The sequence below is a fragment of the Diplotaxodon limnothrissa genome, linkage group LG16 (assembly GCF_057381915.1).
Source record: "Diplotaxodon limnothrissa isolate DT_005_m linkage group LG16, D_limnothrissa_male_GT1.1, whole genome shotgun sequence".
In the NCBI taxonomy this organism is placed as follows: Eukaryota; Metazoa; Chordata; class Actinopteri; order Cichliformes; family Cichlidae; genus Diplotaxodon; species Diplotaxodon limnothrissa.
In genome coordinates, this window is record NC_140611.1 from 21,545,433 (window position 1) to 21,569,015 (window position 23,583).

General features: G+C 41.5%; 1 protein-coding gene across 1 annotated transcript in view; it reads right to left on the minus strand.

Annotated features, from left to right (window-relative positions):
• The window catches only part of anos1 (anosmin 1), a 39,360-nt gene extending 26,234 nt beyond the window's left edge, over positions 1-13,126 (minus strand). The window contains exons 1-2 of the mRNA XM_085374483.1: positions 12,935-13,126; positions 7,375-7,422 (exon numbers count right to left, since the gene is read on the minus strand). Coding sequence (XP_085230609.1) covers positions 7,375-7,422; positions 12,935-13,126 — 240 coding nt within the window. The remainder of the gene's footprint in view (positions 1-7,374; positions 7,423-12,934) is intronic.
• Positions 13,127-23,583: the final 10,457 nt, after the last annotated feature.

A 23,583-nucleotide genomic window follows, 5' to 3' on the forward strand; every position in this document is an offset into this window, starting at 1 on the left:
TTTTCTTTTTCCCCCATAAGCAGGAGCTTGCTTACGTAAATGCCACTAATTCTATTTAGGGCTGTAAGATTTATGTTGGTTTTATTGTTTCGGAGGCAACAGAAAAGCTATTTGCTGGGATGGAAGTGCATTTTTTATTCATATGAAGTTTTGGCCTGTTATTTTTGGGGAAAGAAAGAAAGAAAGAAAACTATGCTGTAGCAGTTACTGTGAGGTGTTTTGTTCCACGATTACATAAACCTCTGCAAACTAACAGGAAACCCACAGGGCTAGCAGTGTCCTTGGAGAATTACTATAGTCAGGAAAGACAAAAATGATGGCATGTTTAGTGCTTCTGCACTTCATTTGTTCCAAACCAGGTAATCTATGATTCCAACAAACTGGTAGCTGTCTGCCCTCCTCCATCTATCTTCAGGCGCATCCATACCACATGGAAATGTGGTATTTTCCACTATCACAACAAACCATCAGTCATAAGTATACGATGTGACAACTCTATTAAGTGATTGAGACTAGGATTTGCAAAGGCTTCTTCAAATTTCTCTTAAACAAATAATGACATATTTTCCAACTGTCCGTGTGTTTTTCAGCCTTGTGCGGGACATATTCTGCGAGCATTTAAAGTGTCATAATTCCCCTCTTCAATACAACCAACTAAAACAATGTTGTTTTCCAGGTCCAGTGGGGTGAAACTGAATTTATGCGATTTGAGACTTTCTATTTTGTTTGTCAAACCAGGCTCAGAGACGTTGAGTGAGCTAGCAGGTGGTGTCACAGACATTCTTTGAGGATCACTTTAATTATTAATTTAAATGCAGTTGAGGGCGCAGACAACAAAGAGCTGAATAGCAATAGCTTGGCAGAAAGTGAGAAGGAAAAGAGGAGGAGTTGGGAAGGGGGGGCAATGCATGAATTATACATTTACCCCACAATCAGAGGTGCCTGCCTTATTTATGAGCAAATAAAGCCCGCACAGCTTTGCCAGAATTGTGCTTTGTCTACTGTGGAATGCAATAGGAGTTCACTTAATACTTAATGACTCTGAAGTTTCACCCAGACACACAAACACACCAATGCCCCACTGCCCTTTAAAGGGCTCCTTTTCTTACGGGTCCACGGGCGTCTCACGTTATGTTCTGCAGTGACAGGAGTCAAAATTACAGTGGCTGTAACCAGACCTTCAGTTATCACCTACTTCTGAGCTCAGTTTACATTTCATGACAATTAGACTCAACAGGATGTATCCATCATGTGGGGTCAGATTGGTGATAAAGAGGCCGCCATGAGCTTTTGCTGTGACATGGCATGGGAAAGCCAAACCCTCTCCACGGTTTTCTGAAAAGCATGTCAGATCTGCCCAATGCATGATATACTGTACTTACACCCAAACAATCATGCATAATGTGTTGATGACAGACGTATAGAAGCAGAGTTGAAAGCGGGATCGCACGATAAAAACACTTCCTCATCGGCAAAGCCATTTATTCAGACTGTTCACACGGTTGATTTATGGCGGCAACAGTGAACTCCTGCTTACCATGCATGGGATGAAAAATGAATTTCTGCCATTGTAGACCGAGGACATGGTAAACAAGTCAAAAGGCATTAGCTCTGCTGGGTTGTTTCATAAAATGACCACTCAAGCAGTCTTAATCCCTTCCTGCTTCATCTCAAATCAAATGAGACCAGACCTGGAGATTCTGTGCCAATGTAGGCCAACAACATGTAAAACACAACATGCCATAGAGGGGAGGAAAGCCGTCTTAATCCCATGCTCCAGTCACATTCCACCACTATCTCCAGTTGTTTATTTGAGTTTCAGACACACTTTAAATTCACTAATCCTACTTGCCCTCTCTAGTGTTCACTAAACAGCCCCTCAGCATTATCGGCATCTTTGAATTGCAACACATCCAGATTGAGAAATAACATGCAGACAAAAAAAAAAAAAAAAAAAAGTAGTGATATAATGCATTCTCTTTGCTTGATGTGATGACTGAATTTTCTTTTACATGCAATTCAAAAAGCAGTGCAAAGACTTCACAAACAGAGGGCAAACCTGGGCATGTTGAGTACATAAGATAAAGTATACAGCTGTGGAGAGCAAACAAAAGACAAAAAAAAAAAAAATTGACTTTCTCTTCATCTCTGATGCAAGTTCAGACTGGAAAAGCTGAAGTATAATCTACTTTGCTGAAGTAGTCATCTCCAAGTCAGAAGGTTAAGAGATACATCGGTCATCGAGGCCCTGCTTTTCAATCGTTCTGAAACCATCACACACAGCACTCAGTGTGGGGTTTATCTGCGGGATGTAGCAGCTTTGAGTGCAGCTGCATAAATTGATAAGCCCCCATCTACTAAGTACATCAGCTTAAAGATTCTTAAATTCTAATCTTTCTTTCACCAAGGCGACTGTTGGCACGATCGGTCTGGAAACGAAAATACAAACAACAACCACCGAATTAATTCTTGCTACAGCACCTCTTAACACGTGATCTTAGGAAAGGAAATGATGGCAAAGTTAATGTGATAAGTACGCTGTAATCTGTGATGTTCAGCCAATACGTCCTCAGATTGAAAATACACACTTGGATGATGGCAGATTGTCTCAGTGTGACTGGTCATTATTGCTAAAAGAGGATTTCACTGCAGCTTTGATTACATTAATCCTTCAAGAGAATTAAATCCTTTCTGACAGGGAGAACATGGGAAATCAGGCTATCTGTGAAACTTTGATTATCTTTAGGAAAAATAAATAAAAAGGCCCCTTATGCTCTGCGGGATCAATAAAAATAGACAGGTATAAGATAGCGAGCATATTTTTTTCCTGAAGTATTTCCTGGCGCACTCATCACTCAGATGCTGAGCAGACAGGATTGCAAAGACGAGCTCTGGATTGAGCTTTCACTGCTGAAAAAGTCTCAACTGCAAGCCTCGCAGCCTCTTTGCCTCCTCTCCTGTGGCCACGTCTTTGGTGTTTCTTTTTTTTTTCTGTGGGGGTTTTCATTCCCTGCCACCCACCATGTGAATAATGAGCTCCACAGATAGCAGCCAATGAAGCGACCCCCCCGTTAACCAATGAAACTTAACAACCATGTCCAGATCAGGTCCTTCCTGCTGGGACTGACCAGCCTTGCTTCACACTCCTCTACCACCCACACACAGACACTCACACTGCCTCAAACTACATAAAATACAAGGGGGGGGGGAAAAAGGCAAAATACATGGCTGTCTTTTTACATGATCTCTCAAAATTGAACACTCGGGTCACATATGACTACGTGAAATGGGAAAGTGAATTAAGTCAGAGTGGCTAGGGCTGTTTCGGGAAAAAAAATTACACTCTGCTTACACGTACGCTGGCGGGCAATCCAGACACAGTCTACTTGACAGATTGATTTCTAGCCTGGCTTGCTTTGAGGTGTCGGTGCTGGTAATGTGACTAACACGGGGAAGTGCGATGAATGTCTGGCCTCAACATGACCAAAAGGTGCTTTGAAGTCTGTTTAAGCACCTAACAATCCCAGCCATGTCCAGCCATGCCCAGCTGTAAAACTGCTAACCCTTACCCATTGTATTACATCATTTCAGTGCACCTCAAAATGTCCTAACCACCAAGAAAAGCTTCAAGTGAAAGTGACACTTTTCTGATGAATATGCATTTAGTGCTTCAATTAAGATGAACTGGAACCAGGAAACAATAATAAGGTGAGACTTTGGGATCTATTTTATAGGTTCATTTCACTCTGGAAAAAAAAAAAAAAAGAACAAGTGATGAGGAAGTGTGATCGTTTTATTTTGGCGTGAGAAAATGTGTGGGTTGGTAGAAGGGGGGGTTGTGGTTGATAGTGTCTTTGAAAGACACTTTTGAATGTGACATAGTAGCATTCCAGCGATTGTTATTCAGGAAAACCGCTCCAAAGCTTCCAACATGTGAAGACGAAGGCGAGTGTAATCCAAAAGAGTAAACACTTCTTATTCTTGCTCTGGAATTTGAAGCTTAGGGTGTGAGTGATAGGAAAGATCACTCAAAGGAGCCACCTGGTACACGCAAGGCATCTATGAAAGACATGCACGACTCATTGGCGTCGAATGGCAGCCAGACAATGCTGCTCTCTAAAGATTTTTCTCCCTGCAAATGCTTGATAAGTAAATATGGGGCTATGATTGGCTCACAGAAAAATGCAGGACTGAGTCAACATCTCCCCGATAAAGGATGGAATTTTTAAAGATGGAATTTAAATATCATCCTAAATGGAGGGAAAAGGGAAAAATAGCCCACTTTCCTCCTGAGGAGTTATTCTGATTGGCGCCTTTCAGTGAATTACTGCAGGCCAACCTATCTAGGCATATAGAGTATGCCCTTTCTTCTCATCCTTCCCTGATAGAAGTTTGAGTAATGAAGCGCACAGCTTTCTTGCAGACATTTAGTTGCCTTAAGTCTATCCTAGCATTTGATGTGGAGCCTGGATCACACCCACAGGGAAGCACACCCTGCAAATATCAGCTACGCTCTGAACATGGAAAGCTTCTTGGCTTCTTCTGCATGCTCTCCCATGCTGTGGGCACACAAAATATATTTTCTTTGCCCCACCAGAAGAAGAAAAAAAAGAGAGAACACCCTGGAGTGTTTTTTTTTCTTTTTTTTAAACTTTTAGGGAATACAGCCAAACTTCTCAAGAGGTGAGCTCTAACAGTAGGGAAACAAAATGACAATAGCTCCTACAACTGCTTGCCGTCTACTTCCCTGGCATTCCCCTGCTGAATAGACTTTGTCTGCTGGCCCACTGTTGTGGCATGATAATGACTCCCCAGCTCTTCAAATGCCACCTCGCTCGGCTCTGAAGAGAGGGCAAGCAGGTTAATTACCATTACAATGGGGGAAACTGAGAGCAGGGCCAACTCTGGACACTGCATACGAGATGACCGGGATGACTTTCTCATCACAAATGGAAACAGGAGGCTTTGATTTCCTAAAACGCAGACAGATGGACAGGGTCACAGCATCTTTGTCTAAACTATTAGGCAGCCCTTCCTTGCATTTCCTTCACAGGCAGGGAGCTCTCAGTGGCTCTTTAACCGTTCTCCAGGGTGGACAGGCCTTCTGCCCTAACGCACTCCCCCCGAAGCTGTTGCCTTTGTCTTCTCTGTTTGACTGTGAGCTGTTCATGAAGTGAAGAGGCTAATCAGCGGCTGTAGAGCTATTCACGGGGAACCACTGTACAGCATGGGCCCATTTGGTGCAATTGTCAGAGTGGCCACAATAGCTCTCTGTTTTGACACGCTAAACACAGGCCCTGAGAGCACACTCGAGCCATTGATGTGGATGTGAAGTGTGGTGATGTTTGCTACCAAAATATTGACTTCTTGGTGCAAATTAAACTTAAGCACCATGCCCTGGCCCGCACCCTGAACGGCTGAATTGAAGCCTAGAATTAAATTAATTCGATTTGGAGAGCCCTTGAACCTGAAAGTAGCAGAGCATCACAGCTGTAGAACAGCAACACAAACATATCATTATTTTTAAGGGCTTACATCAAATCCAGCCTCGTGTATTTACAGTCTACAAGTAGGATAAAGAAGTGCTAACTGGCATGTTTGTTACAGCGGGGAGACCAAGAAGTTCATTACAGAGTTTTTTGGGATATTTGCAGAGTTTCAGCAATGTTGGCTGGTTGATTATGAAAACAGTATGCTGTCTTAGACTTGCAGCCAGCAAAAGCTTTTTTATTTCTTTTCTTTTCTTTTTTTTTTTCCCAAACATAAAACTCTGAATTACTGAGGGATGGCTGGTGCCAAGAGCTGTTGTTGACTATCGCAGTGGAAAGGAGAGGAACAAGTTTCACAGCATTATGGTGAAAACAAAGAAGATTCGCCTGCTGGACTGAAGCAAAATGTCACCAAAGTTTTAAAATAAAATAAATGACATATTTTCTTAATCACACATTACATTTTAGAACGAACTTGGATCACACACAAGCTTCAGACTGTACTCACTAATATAACTAATGTAATTTGACTACTTTATTCAAAGAGGATGTGCGACTTTTTGCAGGAAAGGACAGTCAGAGCAGCATTAACCTGGCGTGTTTTCGATGGCAGGAGAAACCTGAGCTCTCGGGAGACCATGCAAACTCCAAACAGAAAGGCCGTGCCTGTGTTGGAACTGGGGGAGCACTATACAATGACATTTCACCCCCAAATTAGTACAGATTTAGTGGTGTTAACAGTGAAGAAGAATGTGCTTTAAGTGCGTGATAAATAGGACAAGTGAAACAACCCGTACAGAACACATGACAAAGCACTGTTGCAATAGCTCGGCTTTATCCAAGACAAATTCAAATTGCTCGAGAAACGATTTGAAATTCAAAAAAGGGAATTTCACTTTGCAAGGCTGTTGATACTAGACACTGATTGGGATTAATAAGTACTCCACATGAAGCCACATTAAGTAAGCACAAATAACCGCCGCCGCTCTGTATTATAATGAGTTTTCAATTAATCACAGTCATTGTAATAATGCGTTTTACACAAATTCTCAGCATGCATTCCTCTTTAACTGCAGACTGATAAAGGCATGCGAGGAAAAGTTATCGAATTTGTCCTCACCAAGCTACCTTGACATAAGGCGGACATATAAGTGAAGAAAAAGAGAAAAAAAAGAAACATCTGATGCTTCATGAAAGGAAAACCTGTCGTCTTGCAAATATGCGTGTTGTGTATGCCCTATTTTGATTCAAAGAGGTCTAACATTGCTGGATCTTGGTTTCAATGCCTGCGCGCGGGAAATGAGAGCATTTGACAGATACCAAAAGCATTTCCAAGCATTTCTACTTGGACCTCCGCTAGCACATCCTCCTTAGTTCAGCCCCATCATGTTCTCTGTCCACAGTCTATACAGCGCATCTCTGAGGACCTTGTCAACATCTCCAGGAGAGTCTGATAGAATATGTCAGCACCATCTTTTCAGAGGAGCTGTCAACACAGGCTTTGTATCAACCTTCTTTGGGACAGGGCACAGAACTCAAACAAGCCCTGCGGGAGACATACTTTAATGCATCCGAGTGAAACTCCAAATGACAGCAGAAAGAAAAAAACAATCACGCTCTGCTTTCATAAATTGACACACCTTTAATCTCTTCAGATCTTCTTTAATTGTATTCCAATTACAAGAGCAAATGGGTATCTATGAAAGCAGGAGCAATCAACTATGGTTTTTATCTCATGACAGTCTATGTCAACAGCTTGTGAATCCCGCAGGCATGACAAAACTAGTCCTGTCGTGACTCGCACACTTTATGTTGTATTATTCTTTGATAACGAGGCATGTATGTAGCATGCGTCTCACTCATGGAAGAAATGAAACGGTGTTACCTTGGAGCACTGCTTGTGATTCTGGCACCACACCAAGGATCCATTATTCTGTTGAAAAGAAGGAAAAACATCATCAGTCATCAGACATACTGCTGAAAGAACATTTATAATAACCAATTCATCAAGTCAATGTGCAACTTTGACCCTTTCTTCTCCCTCTCACAATATACGTCCGCGGTGGCCAAGGCCTTTTTGATTAACAATAATGTTAACAGCACAGAAATCTGAAAGGCTGACTGCGAGTCAGCTTTGTGTGCTGAGTGCATGCAGCCCAAGCAGGAAAGCAGGGTCACCACACTAAGGTGAGGGCAAACCTCTGGTCAGTTTCAGCAGAGCATGGTGACCCCAGCTTTTCTGTGAATTTGTTTGATCTCTCAACAGACATCTCAGAGGTCACGGAAGGAGGAACTAATGTCAGCACTCCTGCACAGACCGCAGATATAGCCAATTTGCTCTAATTGCGGTCGAAGTGCCACCTTCGGCACTCCGACAAGGTAAACATTTGGTCCTAATAGAGCCGTGTTTTTGTAAAGCTTCGATGTGTGAATGCAGAGGACTATCAAGTGGAGGACTAGTGGAGGTAAATGACTTTTTCAAGCCATTTCCCTTATTCCACAAGGACTGGGAATTATGCTGTTTTTCTCTGCGAACATTATTTTGGTTGGATACCAAGAGGAAGGCTCGAGCTTTAGCATAAATGACCTGGTGATTATGGCGAAAGACAGATCAGCAACAGCTGATTTTCTGCACACTTGCAAAGCAACATTGACATGTCCTCGCCTTATAAACTGACATGACAATGTTTCATACATTTCCACATTCAGCAGATGCAAATGACGTATTCATCTGGATTTACGTTTTTGGTTGGTTCGTAACCGTAACTCCCTTACAGCTCAACTCGAAGAAGCTGTAAAGTTGTGTAGCACACACGGGAACTGCAACATCAGTTGGCTTAATCACCTGTGACATTATAAATAATCATCTGACCATTGATTATTTCCTAGACTTAAGATCAATGACAGATTATCGTGAGAGTATTCTCAGTGGAGACTCTGTTTATAGAGTTACATTTCTGGAATGTGTAGTCATTGACTTAAATCTGGCCTTGAGTTTTGGATGTTCCCTTTGCATCCCTGTGGAAGAAATGAAGCGGTTAGATAAAGCCAAACTTTAGGGGTCTGCAGGCAAAAGGTCTGCTTAAGTTCAATGTCAAGTTCAAAGCATTTTCTCACAATGTAATCCAGAAGAAATTTCCCATGAGACATTGAGAACTTATCATTAAAGGCTTTAATTTGACATCCAGTACCAGTAGGTGCTTTGCTTTTTGTGTCAAGGATAATGGTTGAAAAGGCTTCAAAGGAGGCCATGATTGGACAGTCATGTCTTCAGAGAATCTCTTGAAAAAAACTATTCAGATAAGGATGAAAAAGTACTAAGGACACTTGGAATAGTTTAATTTTGTTACCATGTGAAGTAAAAAAATGGGAGTTAATTGGCTCAAATTTAGTGTGCACCAGCAGGTTTTCTGAAGACTTTGACGTGGTTTTTAAACATCAATCCCAGCAAACAAACCCCGTCAGTGTCACCACATCAATAAAACTTTTGACATTTACACTGGCAGGCAATGCCTCCAGATAATTTATACAGTTTGTCACAACTCAAGGCCATGTCCTAAATCATCAATCCTGTTTTTGACACCTTTCTTTACCCATCCATCAATGGAGACAGAGCCAGATCCACATAGGAGCTAATTTTGCTTTGTGACAGCATCCCCGTAGCAGAGAGGCTCAGCAGGATGTTGCCCCAGCTGTCCAGGCCTGACCCCACCATTTCAGGGACCAACGGGGGAATAATTATAGGTCAGGACTTCATCCCTCTGACTCACCATGACATTCCTCTGCAGTCTGAACATTATGCAGTCCTGAGGACTGTCAAGGACTCAAGTGAATGAATTCTTTCCAGATATTCTCCTGTGTGAGAAGACCAGACAGTGGCGCACAAACGCACGAAGGTGAACCATGCTTTGTTGATGACAGCGGAGTGACTAGATGAGGCATGTAAACAGGGTATTTATCACAAAGATACACTATGGGCATTGTCAGTTGAGAATTAAAGCAGGTGGGCAAGGGCGTGTTGCATTGTCTAGACAAACTGAGACGAACATGTACAAAGGCCTTTTGATCTTTGATAAGTCCAATCCAGCTTTTGAAACTGGAAATCTTTGTCTCCTATGGGCGTCTGATTTGGATTAAAAGCATTGCGGTTCCCACTAATCACATTTTCAAATTGCATTTAATCCAGCTGGTCTACAGGTCCCCGTACTTTTCAAGCCATCTCAACTGGAGACTGGACTTCAAAGGACAGACCACGATCTCTCTCTGTGTCCTTTGACATCTCAGGAGTCGTCAAGCATCACCAAAATAACTTCTCCTTAAGGGAACATACGCAGCAGCAAAATATAGGAGCCTGAGATTTAGGCTTCGACTCGAGTGGGTGTGAGGGCTGTGGTCATTCTGCCCATTAATTATTCACATTATATGAATAATTTGTCAGACACTCTGAAAGTGAGCTAATGCGTTCAGTGTGTGTTCAGTGTTAACATTAAAGGGTGTTTCAGAAAGGTAAAGCAACACTAGTGTAAAGTTGTCTCCACTTAGGAATGAGGCTTATTTGTCAAATGAGGTAGCTCAGGGTGTAGCAGCACTCTGGGCTGAGATTTACAGACATGACTGTCATGGTTTAAAAGCATTTATGGAGAGAGGTGAGGCCAAGCTACATAGACCCCTTATTCATCCGCTGTCTTCACTAATGAAAAACTCCACACATGAGACGAGCACTGGCTGAGGTTTGATTCCACCGCAGGTTATTTAATATCAAAGGCGAAAACAAGGGGACATGGAAAAACCACTCGCCAATGTTTTTTCTTGCCTTCACTTAAAACACAAACCTCTCAGGCAAGATGCTTAGACTTTACTATGCAGCACACAAGCGATGAATGACTGAATTTAAGATGTTAGATTTTTATTGCTCCGAATGTAATAACAAGACCTCATGGACACACCTTGTTTTTGGCTTCACAGGTCCCCACATAAATAATCCACTACAAGGCTGATGCTTTCAGAATACATTATTGCACGGGGCTCCCAGCTCGCTCTTAATATTTTAAAGTGTCCGAGGCTAATATTTATGGTTGGGTGTTCCCCTCTGTCTATTGTACTAGGGTGACAAGTTCCCCAAAAGTGGAGTAAAATGCCGATAAATCTCTATTTGGAAATACTATTGCATCAATAAATCTAGTGATGCTATAAATCTGACAACCCATGGGTTTCCTAACTCAGCAACTCTATGCTTGTTTCCATTTCACACTAATTCAGAACTGGGGCAATTAAAACAAAGTCTCTGATTTGCATTCTGATTCAGCCACATAAAGAAAGGAAAGACGCGTGGGTGTTCATAACATCTGTAATAACATCTAAATTCTCCAAGTATCATTCCAGTCTTAAATTCCAGCTGCAAAATGTGTTAAGAGGAAAATTTGTATCTTGTACCTTAACCAAAATAAGCAGCCCATATAGATTACCAGATATTGAGAAGACACAGTAAAATATTAAGAAACAGGAGGCAAACGTTTGACATGCAGCCAAGGTCTTTCATTTCCATTAAAATGGAAAGGCTTGCATGTCTTGGTTTTCCCCACTGAGTATTAAATGACCCCTGAAGGATGTCCGAGATGAATTAATAGGTCTGTCGTGTCGATCCTTGGAGTGGAGCTCCAAGCTGCCGTTGCTGTAATAAGATCTGGCAGAGGAAGCAGATCCACCTGTGGGTTGTGCTGACTGAGCATGCCCCACTGTTGTGGCAACATTACATTAGAGCTTATCACATTTAGCACAATTGGGCACCAGCATTTAGCAGGAAGGTGACCTCCTTGGAGCAGCACTTGGTAGCCCGATGTATATATCCTCTGCATGCCTATGAGGTGTGATGCTGGCATTTATTGGCAGGGCCAGGAGGGTAGAGGTTGGGGGTGGGGGATGGGGATTGGCAGGGCATGTTTTTGCAGCTGACCAGACCCCCCATCCTCACATAAAAGGACTGTTGAGAAAACAGTGCATAAGACAGTTCGTGCAAATTATCAACAATTGCCGTCTATTCTTAGACCCACAAGCTTGCTCCAGCACCCTTGCTTATCACCAACCACAAAACGGCCCTCTCTTTAGACAAACACCTTCCTCTCATCTTCCCCTCACTGAAGAGCGCCCCAGACTCTGAGGCTCTGCAGTCAATTATACTGACTGTTAGCTGATCATTAGAGGTGAGACTCCATCAGTTATTTGGCCTCCTGGCTGGTCACTAATTTAATCCCCCCAACTTTGCAACCTAGGGCTGCAACACACTGTATATTCTCTAAATTAATCCCTGACACTATTTGCCAAGTTGCACTTTAAGAAATACAAACTGGGTCTCCTACTTTCCATCCGCGTGGGATTTTTCATTGGAATAAAGACACTTCATCCATCAGCCTTGTTATCCCTTAATACAATTCCTTTGAATTAACTGCAGAAGGTCTGTGTCCCACGGACCTGCATTACTACACCAAATCAATAAGTGCTTTCAGTGTAAAAGTAATTGGTACCAAAGAAATAAAGCAATGGGCTTTGCTGAGTCATTAGACCTAATTACAAATTTACCTCGCCCCAGAATGTTTCCTGACAATCAGGGATTCATTAATGCACCTTGAGAAAGACATGCCTTGCAAATGCAAATGAAGTGAATATAAAGGCCGTCAGCAGACAGATAGCTGGTGAAAAGGAGCAGAGGGGAGAGGGATCAGTGACCAGCTCTTTTCTCTGGAGTCCTGGGAGAGAACAGTGTGTCCGGTGGAGGGTGAAAAACAACTTCTGACACCACATGCCAAATCATCCAAAGCATACATCTATTTTATATAGGAGCTTCAAACGCTCTCGGGGTCACAGCACGCTTGCTGGTGGGACAATCAATGTCAAAAGTCTCCAAACGCAAGGTAAGAGAAAAGTTACCCACTACATAAAGAAACAGCAGCAAGTACATTTCAAATGAGTGAGAGGTATCTCGTTTTCCAGTAATTAGCAAGTAATGAATGGAAGCTGGCTCAACTGAGAGGCATTCATAATGTCTCTGTCTCAAAACACTGAGATGGGTTAATTAGGCTTGATATAGCTTAAAGCCTCCCACTCCACACGTTCACACACATACACACAGACAGCCACACTCTGTATATAGCAACTTTGTAAGGAAGCAAAGCTGTCATAATTAATGTGAAGCTCAATCTCCAAATTTGTGACAGGGTTGTTTGGTGACAGTGATTGTTCCTAACAGAGCACCAAACTAATGAACTACACGGGCTTCATTAGTGACCTGCTCCAGCCTTCTCACAATGGGCTCAGGATAAACAGGTTTGACTTAGGCTGTGTGGAAATCATCGACCGGCACATCTTCCCATTCATGCAGCGGCACGGCATCGCATTCGCTTCTGATTCCCCGCATATTGTCAGGAGTTCCCGTGAACACATGCTCATACCTGGGAGTGCTTGAAAAACGCAGAGATGCGAGTGATGTGCAGACTGAGGCATCTCGAGGCGCATCTTGCTCGATAAATACTGGCAGTGAAGAAAGAGTCGTCCTGCTTCCTCGCAGACACACTCCCCGGGCTCGTTAGCGCCGTAATCCACAAACACAGGGTCACACACACGTTCAGGCTCCTGGAAAACATTGTCCCTGCTGCTCTGCATTTAATCCCCTCCGCGGATCGGACAACACTGCGTGCAGGCTCCGGCGAAGAAACTAAGGAAACTTCAATTATACACTGGGGAGGAGTCAACGGCTCACGAGCCCTGCTATTGGAGGATCCCGCGGTGACTGACAGGCACGAGGAGCGTTAAAACAGGTAGACTGCTGCATAGTCCTTCACTCTGTCCAAAGCAAAGGCTGTTTGTTTTAGGGAGCAGGCCTGCAAAGGAGGAGGAAGGGCTTGAGTAGAAGTCATACTCTGCAATCAAAACTTGGAATGCGCAGAGCAATCAATAAATAAACAACAGACAAGAGATGTTATGGAAACTGTTGTCTATTTAATCAGCATAATCCACCGCCTTCCATCTACCTAAGTATTTTTGTACTGGACATAGCTTTGGATTCCTAGTCTATGACAGATCTATATTCTATCTGTAGTTCTGACCAGTAGTCGAAGTGTACGACAGCTGATCTGATTATATTTTTTGTATAATAAGAACAAATCTACAAGTTTTAAAGCCAAACACAATTAATTAAAGTATTTAAGCGGTTTTAGATCTATCGCTACACTGGATAAGAGACATATTAAAAGGAAAATGATCAAGACTCAAGCTTGAGGCCAGGATATCTTGACTTAATCTCCCAGAATCATTGAATGTTCATTAGACATCCAAGTCTTTAAAGCTCCAGTTTGAAATGCAGGGTTTCTGTTTTAATTTAGCAGTCTTAGAGATAACCTCATTTGACATCAACTTTAAAAAGGCTACAAGATATACTCTGTCTTCTTCTTTTGGCTGCTCCTTTTAGGGGTCGCCACAGCGGATCATCTGCCTCCATCTCAACCTGTCCCTCGCGTCCTCCTCCGTTGCACTAAACCCTCTGCAAATCCTTCTTTACCACATCAATGAATCTTCTCTGTGGTCTTTTCCTCTTGCCTGGAAGCTCTCGGTGACAAGTAAACAATCTGTCCATCCATCCATACAAACAATCCATCCATTCATCCATCCAACCCCAGGTCTGGATTGCCATTATAAATTCATTTATGAAATCCTTTTTGGCAGCATATCAGCTCGTGTGCACATATAAATCTGTTTACGCTACATTATGTAGAAGAGTTAAACTTACTGATGATACAACTCATCTGACTGTTTCATAGATGGTCTTCTGTATTAAACCACCACATATGGGCTTGGACACGCTTGCCAACATCCCAGGGAAGCCCATACCCCTCCAGCTCTCACCTACATGCTTCACAGTAGCTTGGAAAAACAATTCTACATGGAAAACTATTAAAACCATCCTGACTAAATTCCTCAATATGGACTCCCGACTTCTGGCATCATTTCTTCGCCCCAGGTATGGAGAAAGTATGACATGTAGGAAAAGCTTGAAATCTTTGCTATTTATTGAAGTTAAGGAGTGAGTATTTAATTAGAAAGTTCCCTCAAGGGTTTACAAGACACTCCAGCTTTTGTCAGCTCCTGGAGTACTTTCCTGAACCCCATTACAGCAACAGCATAATGAACTTTTATAGCTGTTGCTCTTAAACTGTATGCAGAGTGGGAGTGAACACGCACTCGCACACCATCATTAGTTTTGGCTTAAATCACTGTCTTGCTTTGGGCCAGTTATACATGCCAAATAGTTTGACCCGTTTCGCCACTGAAAAAGTAATATGCCCATATTTACACATCTTAAATAGCAGGCACTGCACATAGAGCAGTGATGGGGATCATGAAAACGCAGTAAAGAAAAAAATATCTCTTCCCATTCAAAAAAAGGTCCCTTGACAATGATAAAAAAGTCAACAATCTGTTCAGTGAGAGTAAGCAGGCTGCAGCATCGAGTGCTCTGGCCTGTCATGCTAAAAATATGTCTTTGTAATCATAAAAATCATCCCACAGTTCTCTAATGATAAGATGGTTGTGCATTCATTTCCCTGGTGGTCTCAGACATACAATGGAACTTGGGGTGAGATATCCCTTGCTACTCTTAAAACATTTAAACGCGGATGTCTGTGTACCTTAAAAACAGTATAATGGCTTAATTTGTTGGCTTATTACAGCCATGTGTGATGAATTGGGGGGGGAGTTTATAGTGAGCGGTGAAGGAAACACACTGTCTGTGTGCGGTCCTGATGTCTCCTGCAGCCTGTGGGACACATCTTCCTCCAACTCACTGCTTTCATTGACTGGGAAAAGCCTCTTCTAATTGCATACTAAGACCATAAAGCTATCTAAAAGAGGCCATGGTTGTCTGACTGGATTTTATCTCTGACACATATCACACAATTGTTTTACACACCCATGTTTACAATGGGTCTCCACTAGCAACATGTGCTTACCTCCGCAAATAGACTTCAAGGTATATAATTGTTCATGAGTCATATACAACATAACACTCAGGGCTCATAGTCTTAATGAGGTCATGCTTGGCTTAGAGGATAAAACTTAAAGTAAATAGCATTTCATCAACCCTAACACTGCCTTTAATAAAAGAGTCCTCTCATCTTTGTACTCTACCCTCAAGGGTCATTATGTGCTGAACAGCCAATCAATAACCTCACCTTCACATAGAATTATTATATAAAATGACTTTTCTCTTCACAGTGGGGCCTTTTGTTCAAGAACACCCTTGGTAACAATGTAGCCTTTTTGCTCTCTTTTTAAGTCATTGTTCTGAGAGATGACTGGATATGCCGGTGTGGCGAGGGACCGGGTGCAGTCTCGAAGCAAAGAGGGGGAAAAAAAGGGTTTCTGTAACATGAGCTCACAAAAACATCTCAGAAGACAACACACCAGTGTCAGTTTTCAGCCTGCAAACTCACTGACAAAGAAGGTGCACGGCGATCAAACACTTGCCTATCTTTGATGAGTAAAGGGGCAGGTGGACTCAGGGTTCACGCTTTTGATGGTGGTGGTGGGGAGGCACTCGGATCAGAGGGGACCACCGGCTTTTGTTGTGATCACTAGCAAACAAATGAGATGGAGATTAGTTAAGCTTAAGGGAGCATGTGAACATGGAAGTGGAGTAATGCTGTAGATGTCGGCAGGCATTTGAATCAGTGTTGCCTGGGTACTTGTGATTAAACAGTAAATTGTCCTTGATCATCTAAAAGCATTGTTAATCAGGGGAATGCTCAATGTATTGCAATGTATGTTAAAAAGGGCACATGGAATAAATGAGCGTATGAGACATAATAGATAGAATAATAGAGGAGTTTGATTATGTAATATTAGCTGATACTGAGTCTGCATTTGTTCCCCAATTAATATGATTTCTGATTAATCTGCTTTAAATGAATATAAATCAAATTTCTAACTGATAGCGAGTCTCCAGGGAAACCAGCTGCTACATTTCATCAAAAAGACATTGGCTATCTGTAAGAGCAAGCTACAACAATGACATCAGTGCAAGGGCTATTATCTGTAAGACTCACCCAGCCTTTGATTAAAAAAGATCTTTCATTACAAAGTTAGGCAAAGAAATCATAAATCTAGAAGCAGCAGAGGAGAGAAAAACATTCACCTTTCTAATTTAATTGTAACAAGCCAAATAAGATGTTAGCACAGCACAATATCACTATCACACTGTATATTAATTCAGGATCTGTCATATTACTTGTGATAACTGCAGCTGGTTACCCAGCATTAAAGGAATGTGAATTATTCAATTTCTTATTCACCAAATACTGATATGACATGCAAAAGAGGTCATGTCATGTTTTCTTCTTGCAGATTAAAAAAAGGGGGCGAATATTGATTCACAATTTGGACGTGAAATCTATGCATTGTCTCTGGCCCCGAGTATCTCCCCATGATACACATGCACAAAGACATTCTTTCTGGTGAATCACGAGTAAATGGTTATGTTTTTAAAGTAATAAATATAGTCCGTCTCATTGATAAAAACAAATACACCCATTGGCCTTACAGCCACCCTTTTGTCTGTTCATAATATCGAGTCTATTCATTGGTGCGTTCACAAGACTTTCTAACATTCCCAGTGAAAATATTTGTCTTGTATATGAGGTTGGAAAAACCAGCTTGGCGTGCAGGACTTCTGAACACAAGTCCACATGATATATTTTCCTTCTTTCGCCACATCCCAAAACAATGCAGCATTGTGCAATCACTAGGGGGTGATAGTCCAGCAAAAACTGTTATTCACATATAAACCACCCACTCAGAGCTGAAGTTACATTTTGGTCTCAGTTTAGACGGTGATGGTTGACTGACAGCTGACCATCCCTCTGCGGCTGTTAGCAGGTTGGATGATAATAACCACATAGGGTGGTGTTTATTTTCAGACTGGATACAATAAATAGACTAAGAGGACATAAGGAGGACACATTCAGGAAACCTGTGTGTTTAACCCATGTTAACCAAACAGGGACATCTCAATATCTGTAATTTGTGGGAGGGTTTTTTGGTACCACTAGATGGCAATGTTACCACAGGCAAGTTTTGAGGTCTAGACAAGCCTTTGAGACCTCTCTCTCTTACCCACTCCCCCGCCCAACCTCTTTCTCTCTCTATCTATCTTTTTCTCACAATATTTTCCAGGAGATGATCCTGCCTTAATATCCAACAATGGAGAATTTATCAGGGGGGATTTTGTTCTCTTGTCTGAGGCAAACAATTATCAGATATGATGAAAAATAGAACACATTTTCAAAACTCAATGTAATCTTTCTGTGTCTGTGTCACACATGCATGTATGCACACGCGCTAAAATGTTGAAATGCTTTTTTTTATGTACCTAACTATCGCAAAATGCTACAGGATTTATCAAAGTTTTATAACCTAATTTGGTAGAGAGGTGCTAGGGATGCACTCAGTTATGATTTTGCATATCAGCTTCACATGAATGACTTTTATTGTGACGGGTGAAACCCTTTCCTGTCTGAAATACAATTCAATCACTCTTTAAATTGCTCTTCGTCTCGCGCAGATCATCACAAGAGGCGACATCAACTGCAGAGACAACTGCAACAGCCATCATCTCTGAAATCCGTGGGTCAGAAGAGTAATTATGTAGCATGACAAGTCACAATGCTGTATTGGGTGTCTAAGCGAGTGGTAGCTCATTACACGCCATTATGTTGCCATGACAAAGCAAGAGGCTGAAACCAGCAAAACACTACACATCAGACATCCCCATCCACAAGCTTCTAAGCTAACAATACAGTGAATAGATAGACACAGCTCATCTGAGAACCTCCTGGCAAGAGTTCAGATATATGCTGGGCTTTCTAGCCTGGTTTCCATAGATTTTATTTAGACTAACTTAAATAGTAATGATAAAAAGCAGGAGGGGATAAATAAAACAAGAAAAAGCATGGCTAATCAAATAACATAACATTATATTTTAGCTATTGACATTTTTAGTCGGTTAACATAACAAACACAAAAAAGTAGTACAGCTCATTGGTTCTCAAATGGAGGTCTCAGGACCCCAAAGGGTCCATGACCAATAGCCAGTGCCCCCCATAAAATTGCTATAAATTATTAAGCTGTGTTTTGATATCAAACTGTGTATATTGGGGACATATTTACAAGAATATTTATACCTTAAGGATGCTGTGTTCATTATGTCTGGTCATCTCATCAGTGGCCTTAAAGAAGGTAAGGAGGCTGGTATATCCTGTGAACATAGAACGCACAAATTGCTGCAATGGCAGTTAAGAGAACAAATGGTTCTCTTAATTCTAAGTCTTAGACTTAAGACTGTAGTTGAGTCTTGTGTCTGTGACTGTATAATTGTTATGTAATGTAAAATATATATTTTTAATTTGTACGAGTTTTATTAAAATGTAGACTTTAATATGTCTAAAATGTAAAACTAGATTGAAACTAAGGTACAACATAACCATTATGGTCTGAGGAGCTTAAGGGGGAAATTCTTTTAAAAAGGCTTAAATGCCACTGTAAGAACAAAACGTTGTAAAGCCATTGACTGCTATTGTGCTAGAGGGGGAGGAAAGGCAAGGCAAGTCTGTTGGTCGCAGGTCAGCAACCCTTGACCTTTGTCCTCGATCCATGAATCTCTGATATCTGTCTGCTTTCCCGCCTTCTCTGCCTCCCCCCTCCCTGAATTCATTTTTGAGGAGTGTAGGAATGTGGCTTCCCAAAGTAACACAAATATTTTTCTTTTTTAAACAGTCAGTTTTTCTTGTGAAAATGATTACGGCTGAGTGAGCAAGTGGCATATTTAAGCAGCGTGTTTGGAGCAGATCTCAAACGGAATGGCTGATCGGAGCGCCGCTCTGTCAACTGTTACATCTGTTTTTCTTAAGGGAAACCAAAGTGTTTCAGCTGCAAATAGAGATGTTTGTTCCCGCAGTCTGTTTTGCTTTGTCTGAAAAATAGGTCTGTAGGTTATGACATAACAGTGCACCACAAAAAGCCTTCTCTCTAGCTGGTGTGGATGGTTGGGGGAGGGGAGGGAGACAGTGGAGGAGGTGTATTACAGTGTATTCACATACACAAGGTTTTTTGTTGTTGTTTGTTTTCTTTTGTTTTGCCACTATTGAATTTCCCAAGCTTGTACGTTTGTCTATTCATCAACATATAGACACAAAAATCATAAATAAGGGAGCCCTTTCTTCCAGACTGGGTCCAATGCTCGTGTTCCTTTTATAGTGTGAATAAAGCAGGAGGGTTTAGGGAACTAAATCCAGTATGTAAATAGACACCAGAGCACGATGAGAAATAGATACTCGACTGGATATTCCCCTGCAACTGACTAGGCTTTCCCCACACTTCTCCAGCCTAATAACAACACAAGACTGGTGTGACTAGCTGCTCCCTTCCCCCACCCTTACATATTACCATTGCTCCTCAGTGCTGTCTAGAAAGGTCATGTGACCCTCATCAGCTTCCTGCGTTGGGGGAGGGGAGGCAGATTGAACCTGTTCTTTGTTAGGAGGTCAGCCCCAGCTCTATGGCAGGAAACGCTCCTACCGTAAACCATGTAAAAGAGGTGCAAGGGGCAAAAGGCAGCGAAGCTACTGAGAAGTGTGTTTGACCATTTGTGCAGAGGAGAACACGTACACAAGGCAACAGTTTTAAGTACTAAGATGCGCTTGTCAAAAGCAGCTCCAGTGGTTTAAAAATTTAATAGACTGAACTTTTTTTATGACAGGAGTCTTATATTTTTAATAGTATTTTTGTATAAGAAATAAACAATGAAATCACATACGTTGGAAGAGATAGACAACTAAACAATTAGAGAGGGTAAGGGAGGATTTGGCTACATAAGTAAGATGCAAAAAAAATAAATAAATATGGAGGCATTGTATCCCTTCATGCTACAATATGCACAGAAATTCATCCGAATTTCTACACAATTTACAGAGAAAATTGCCCTTCTAGCTTCATCAGACTGTAGCTTCAGGCAGTTTGCAGCAGAGTGTGACAAGATTGGTTTAAGGATCGGCACAAAATCCCAAGGGATAGTTGTTTGTGGGGGGGAGGGAAAGAGGAATGTTCCACAGGGTCGAGGTGGAGTAGATGTATTAAGTGAAGGAATGTAAGAATAAGGTCTCATTCTTGAATGATGGCAAATCCAGGTGGTGGGATCAGATGCAGTAAAACAGAATCTGTAGTGCAATGTTTAACCGAAAAGTTATCTACAAAGCAAAGCTTTTAGTTTACTGCTTAGCGTGCATCTTTCAAACTCCATAGAGCTACACCACATTACGCTGAAACACTGTACTGTCAAATACTAAAGCCCAGTCACAAGTGCTGTTTTCGGAAAGTTGTCTGAGGTGATTCACCTCGATGTCAGCTTGTATGTTATAAAGTTGAATTGATTTGCTTGTAGAGTTTCATGATTCATTTGGCAAACAATAAGACTTCCCTGAAAGCAGGCCTACAACTGTTTAACCGTTATTTACTCATTTTGTATATCTGACTTTCAATCTGACAATAGCCATGACTTCAAGAATTACTAGGTGCAAACACTGCAGAACTGCTTATGAGACATAAATTCAAAGCATCCTTATAGGGTCAGATAAACACTTGAAATTGCATTGTGCCTCACCACTTTAAAGTAGAAATGCTGAATTTAAACATGTAAGTTCCAGTCTTTCACTTCACTTCTATAATAAAATATTGTTCAGTCAGTGTGAGACTTTTGTACCTTGCAAATCACCCATAGCGAAACTGCAACTCCCACAGCGTACCACATCACAGAAAATAATTTTCAGTGCCCCTTGCAGGGCTTTTCAGAGAGCAATAATATCAGTACTTAAAGTAACCACATCATCTCAGGGACCTTTGCTATACAATATACCCAAGCTGAGTGTGTAAATGGGTCAAATTTCAAATTTTTCAGTTTCTGGAAATAACATTCCTCCTTTCCACGCTGAAATCTTACTAAAAACTTACTGGTATTAAAGGCCATGACTTTGTTATTTGGCAGATAGGAGAGCTTTTATCAGATATGTAATGCTCTAAATAACTAATCAGCTAATCAGATGAAGCTGTTGGTACAGCAAGATGCATATCAGATGGACATTTACACGTCCTCCGCAACTGTGTGTGTTTATTATCACTGTCTTTTTTTTTGTAGTGTAACAGCTAGTGAGCATTAATAAATGTAACTGTCTCTGTTTCTTGTGATAATCATGTTCTAAAAGAGTACACAGGAAAAAACACCATGACAACAATCTCTTGTGGTAGTCAAAACCATAAGGTGCACTGACATTTGACAAAAGGTTAAATATTACATGCAGGAAATGGAAAGCTGGCAGAACTCTGCATATGTGTCTCGCTGTTGCCACATTCCATAAAAAAACATCAAAACCATTAATGATTTTGTACCACTGGTGCTGTCTGTGCAGTCAAGCCAAATATAGCCCATTCTAAGCCTCCAGACCTCTATTGTTAGTCAATCAATAGGAAATCAATGAGCCAAACCATTACAGTGGCTGACATGTTCCTTCATTACAATAAACATGGGTTGTGTAGTTTATTTGAGGTCAGTCCCATATAGATCCTCCAGGGACCACAAATACTCACAAGATCGTTTTTAAGGTCCAAAAATAACTTTGTAATCAAATAATAACCAAAACATGCACAGACATACAAACTGTACGGATTTGCATTTAGAGCATGTATTCACAGCTGGAATGAAAAAGGCTTGAGGCACACACAGGATAGAAACACTGAGACAGACTAGTTGTTGGTTTTGGTCTCTTCAGTATAGAAGTAAAGAATTTGTGGATATACCTTTTCATGTGTAGCACACATTGTCTGTAAACAATAAGCAGCCTCAGCCATGACCCTGATTAAATGGATAACTGACGTGCTCATAAGTGGTATCTTATATATTGTGTAAGTTGTGTTGGTATAGCACAGAAAGGTTTACAGCACTAAAGGCGTAGCTGATGCCACACATAGCCTTGTCTTCTCTGGACTGATTGATTGTCCCAGGCTGGGATGTTAGTTTTAGTCATACATCTGTCACAGTAATTACAGCTTTTTTAGACATTGTATATGTAAGTGGTTCCACAGTGCAGTGATCGCCAGTTCGATTCTGGGAGCAGATACAAAGTCCTTTGGAGGGGGAGCCGGTGTAAAAACATCCAAATAAAACATGCGGAGGTACCTGCTGTGGTGACTCCTTGTGAATAATGGAGCAGCCAAAAGTAGCTGCTTCTTCAGACATGGAATATGTAAAAATATGTTGGCTGGATTAATCTGTAGGGACATTGGTAGAAATGAAGTATTACTGGGGGTTGGCCTTTTTCTCCTGCACAAACAACAAAAGTACATGATATGAATGCAGAATCTACTTTGCGAGGAAGCTAAGATCCTTTAACATGTTGGCGTGTTTGATGATGGAAATCTGTGATAGTATGATCATTTACTTTGCTGTTATCTGCTGAGGGCTTGCATTAGTGCCAGAGATGCCAGCAAACTGCTCTCTCCGTCATGGACCACCCACTGCACCCGCTCCATTCTATACTACAGAGGCAGCAGAGCTTATTCTCTCTCAGACTTATTCAACCTCGCTGCCATAAAGGACACTTCAGAATATCATTCCTACTGGCCTATGTGAAACTGTACAACAGCTTCCATCTTCGTGACAGGTGAACACACCTGCCAAAACCCCACACGCATTTCAATATCAGACCTTCTTATTGCTGTTTCTTAGAGTTATAGTGTACATAATATTTATTAGTGATATTTGCACCAAATCTTTGTACACCACCAGTCTTATTTTTATTTTATTTTATTATTTTTCTTTATCACTGTTGTATATGTAAAAGGTTATTTTGCACTACTATTGTGCATTACGAGGCCTTCAAACCTCTCTCTCTAACCTATCTCTCAATATATCAAAGTGCACGTGTATGCTTGCAGGCCAACCAACTAAAAGCTCGTAATACACCACCATTTCGTTTGAGGCTGGAGCAGTTGTAGCGTTTGT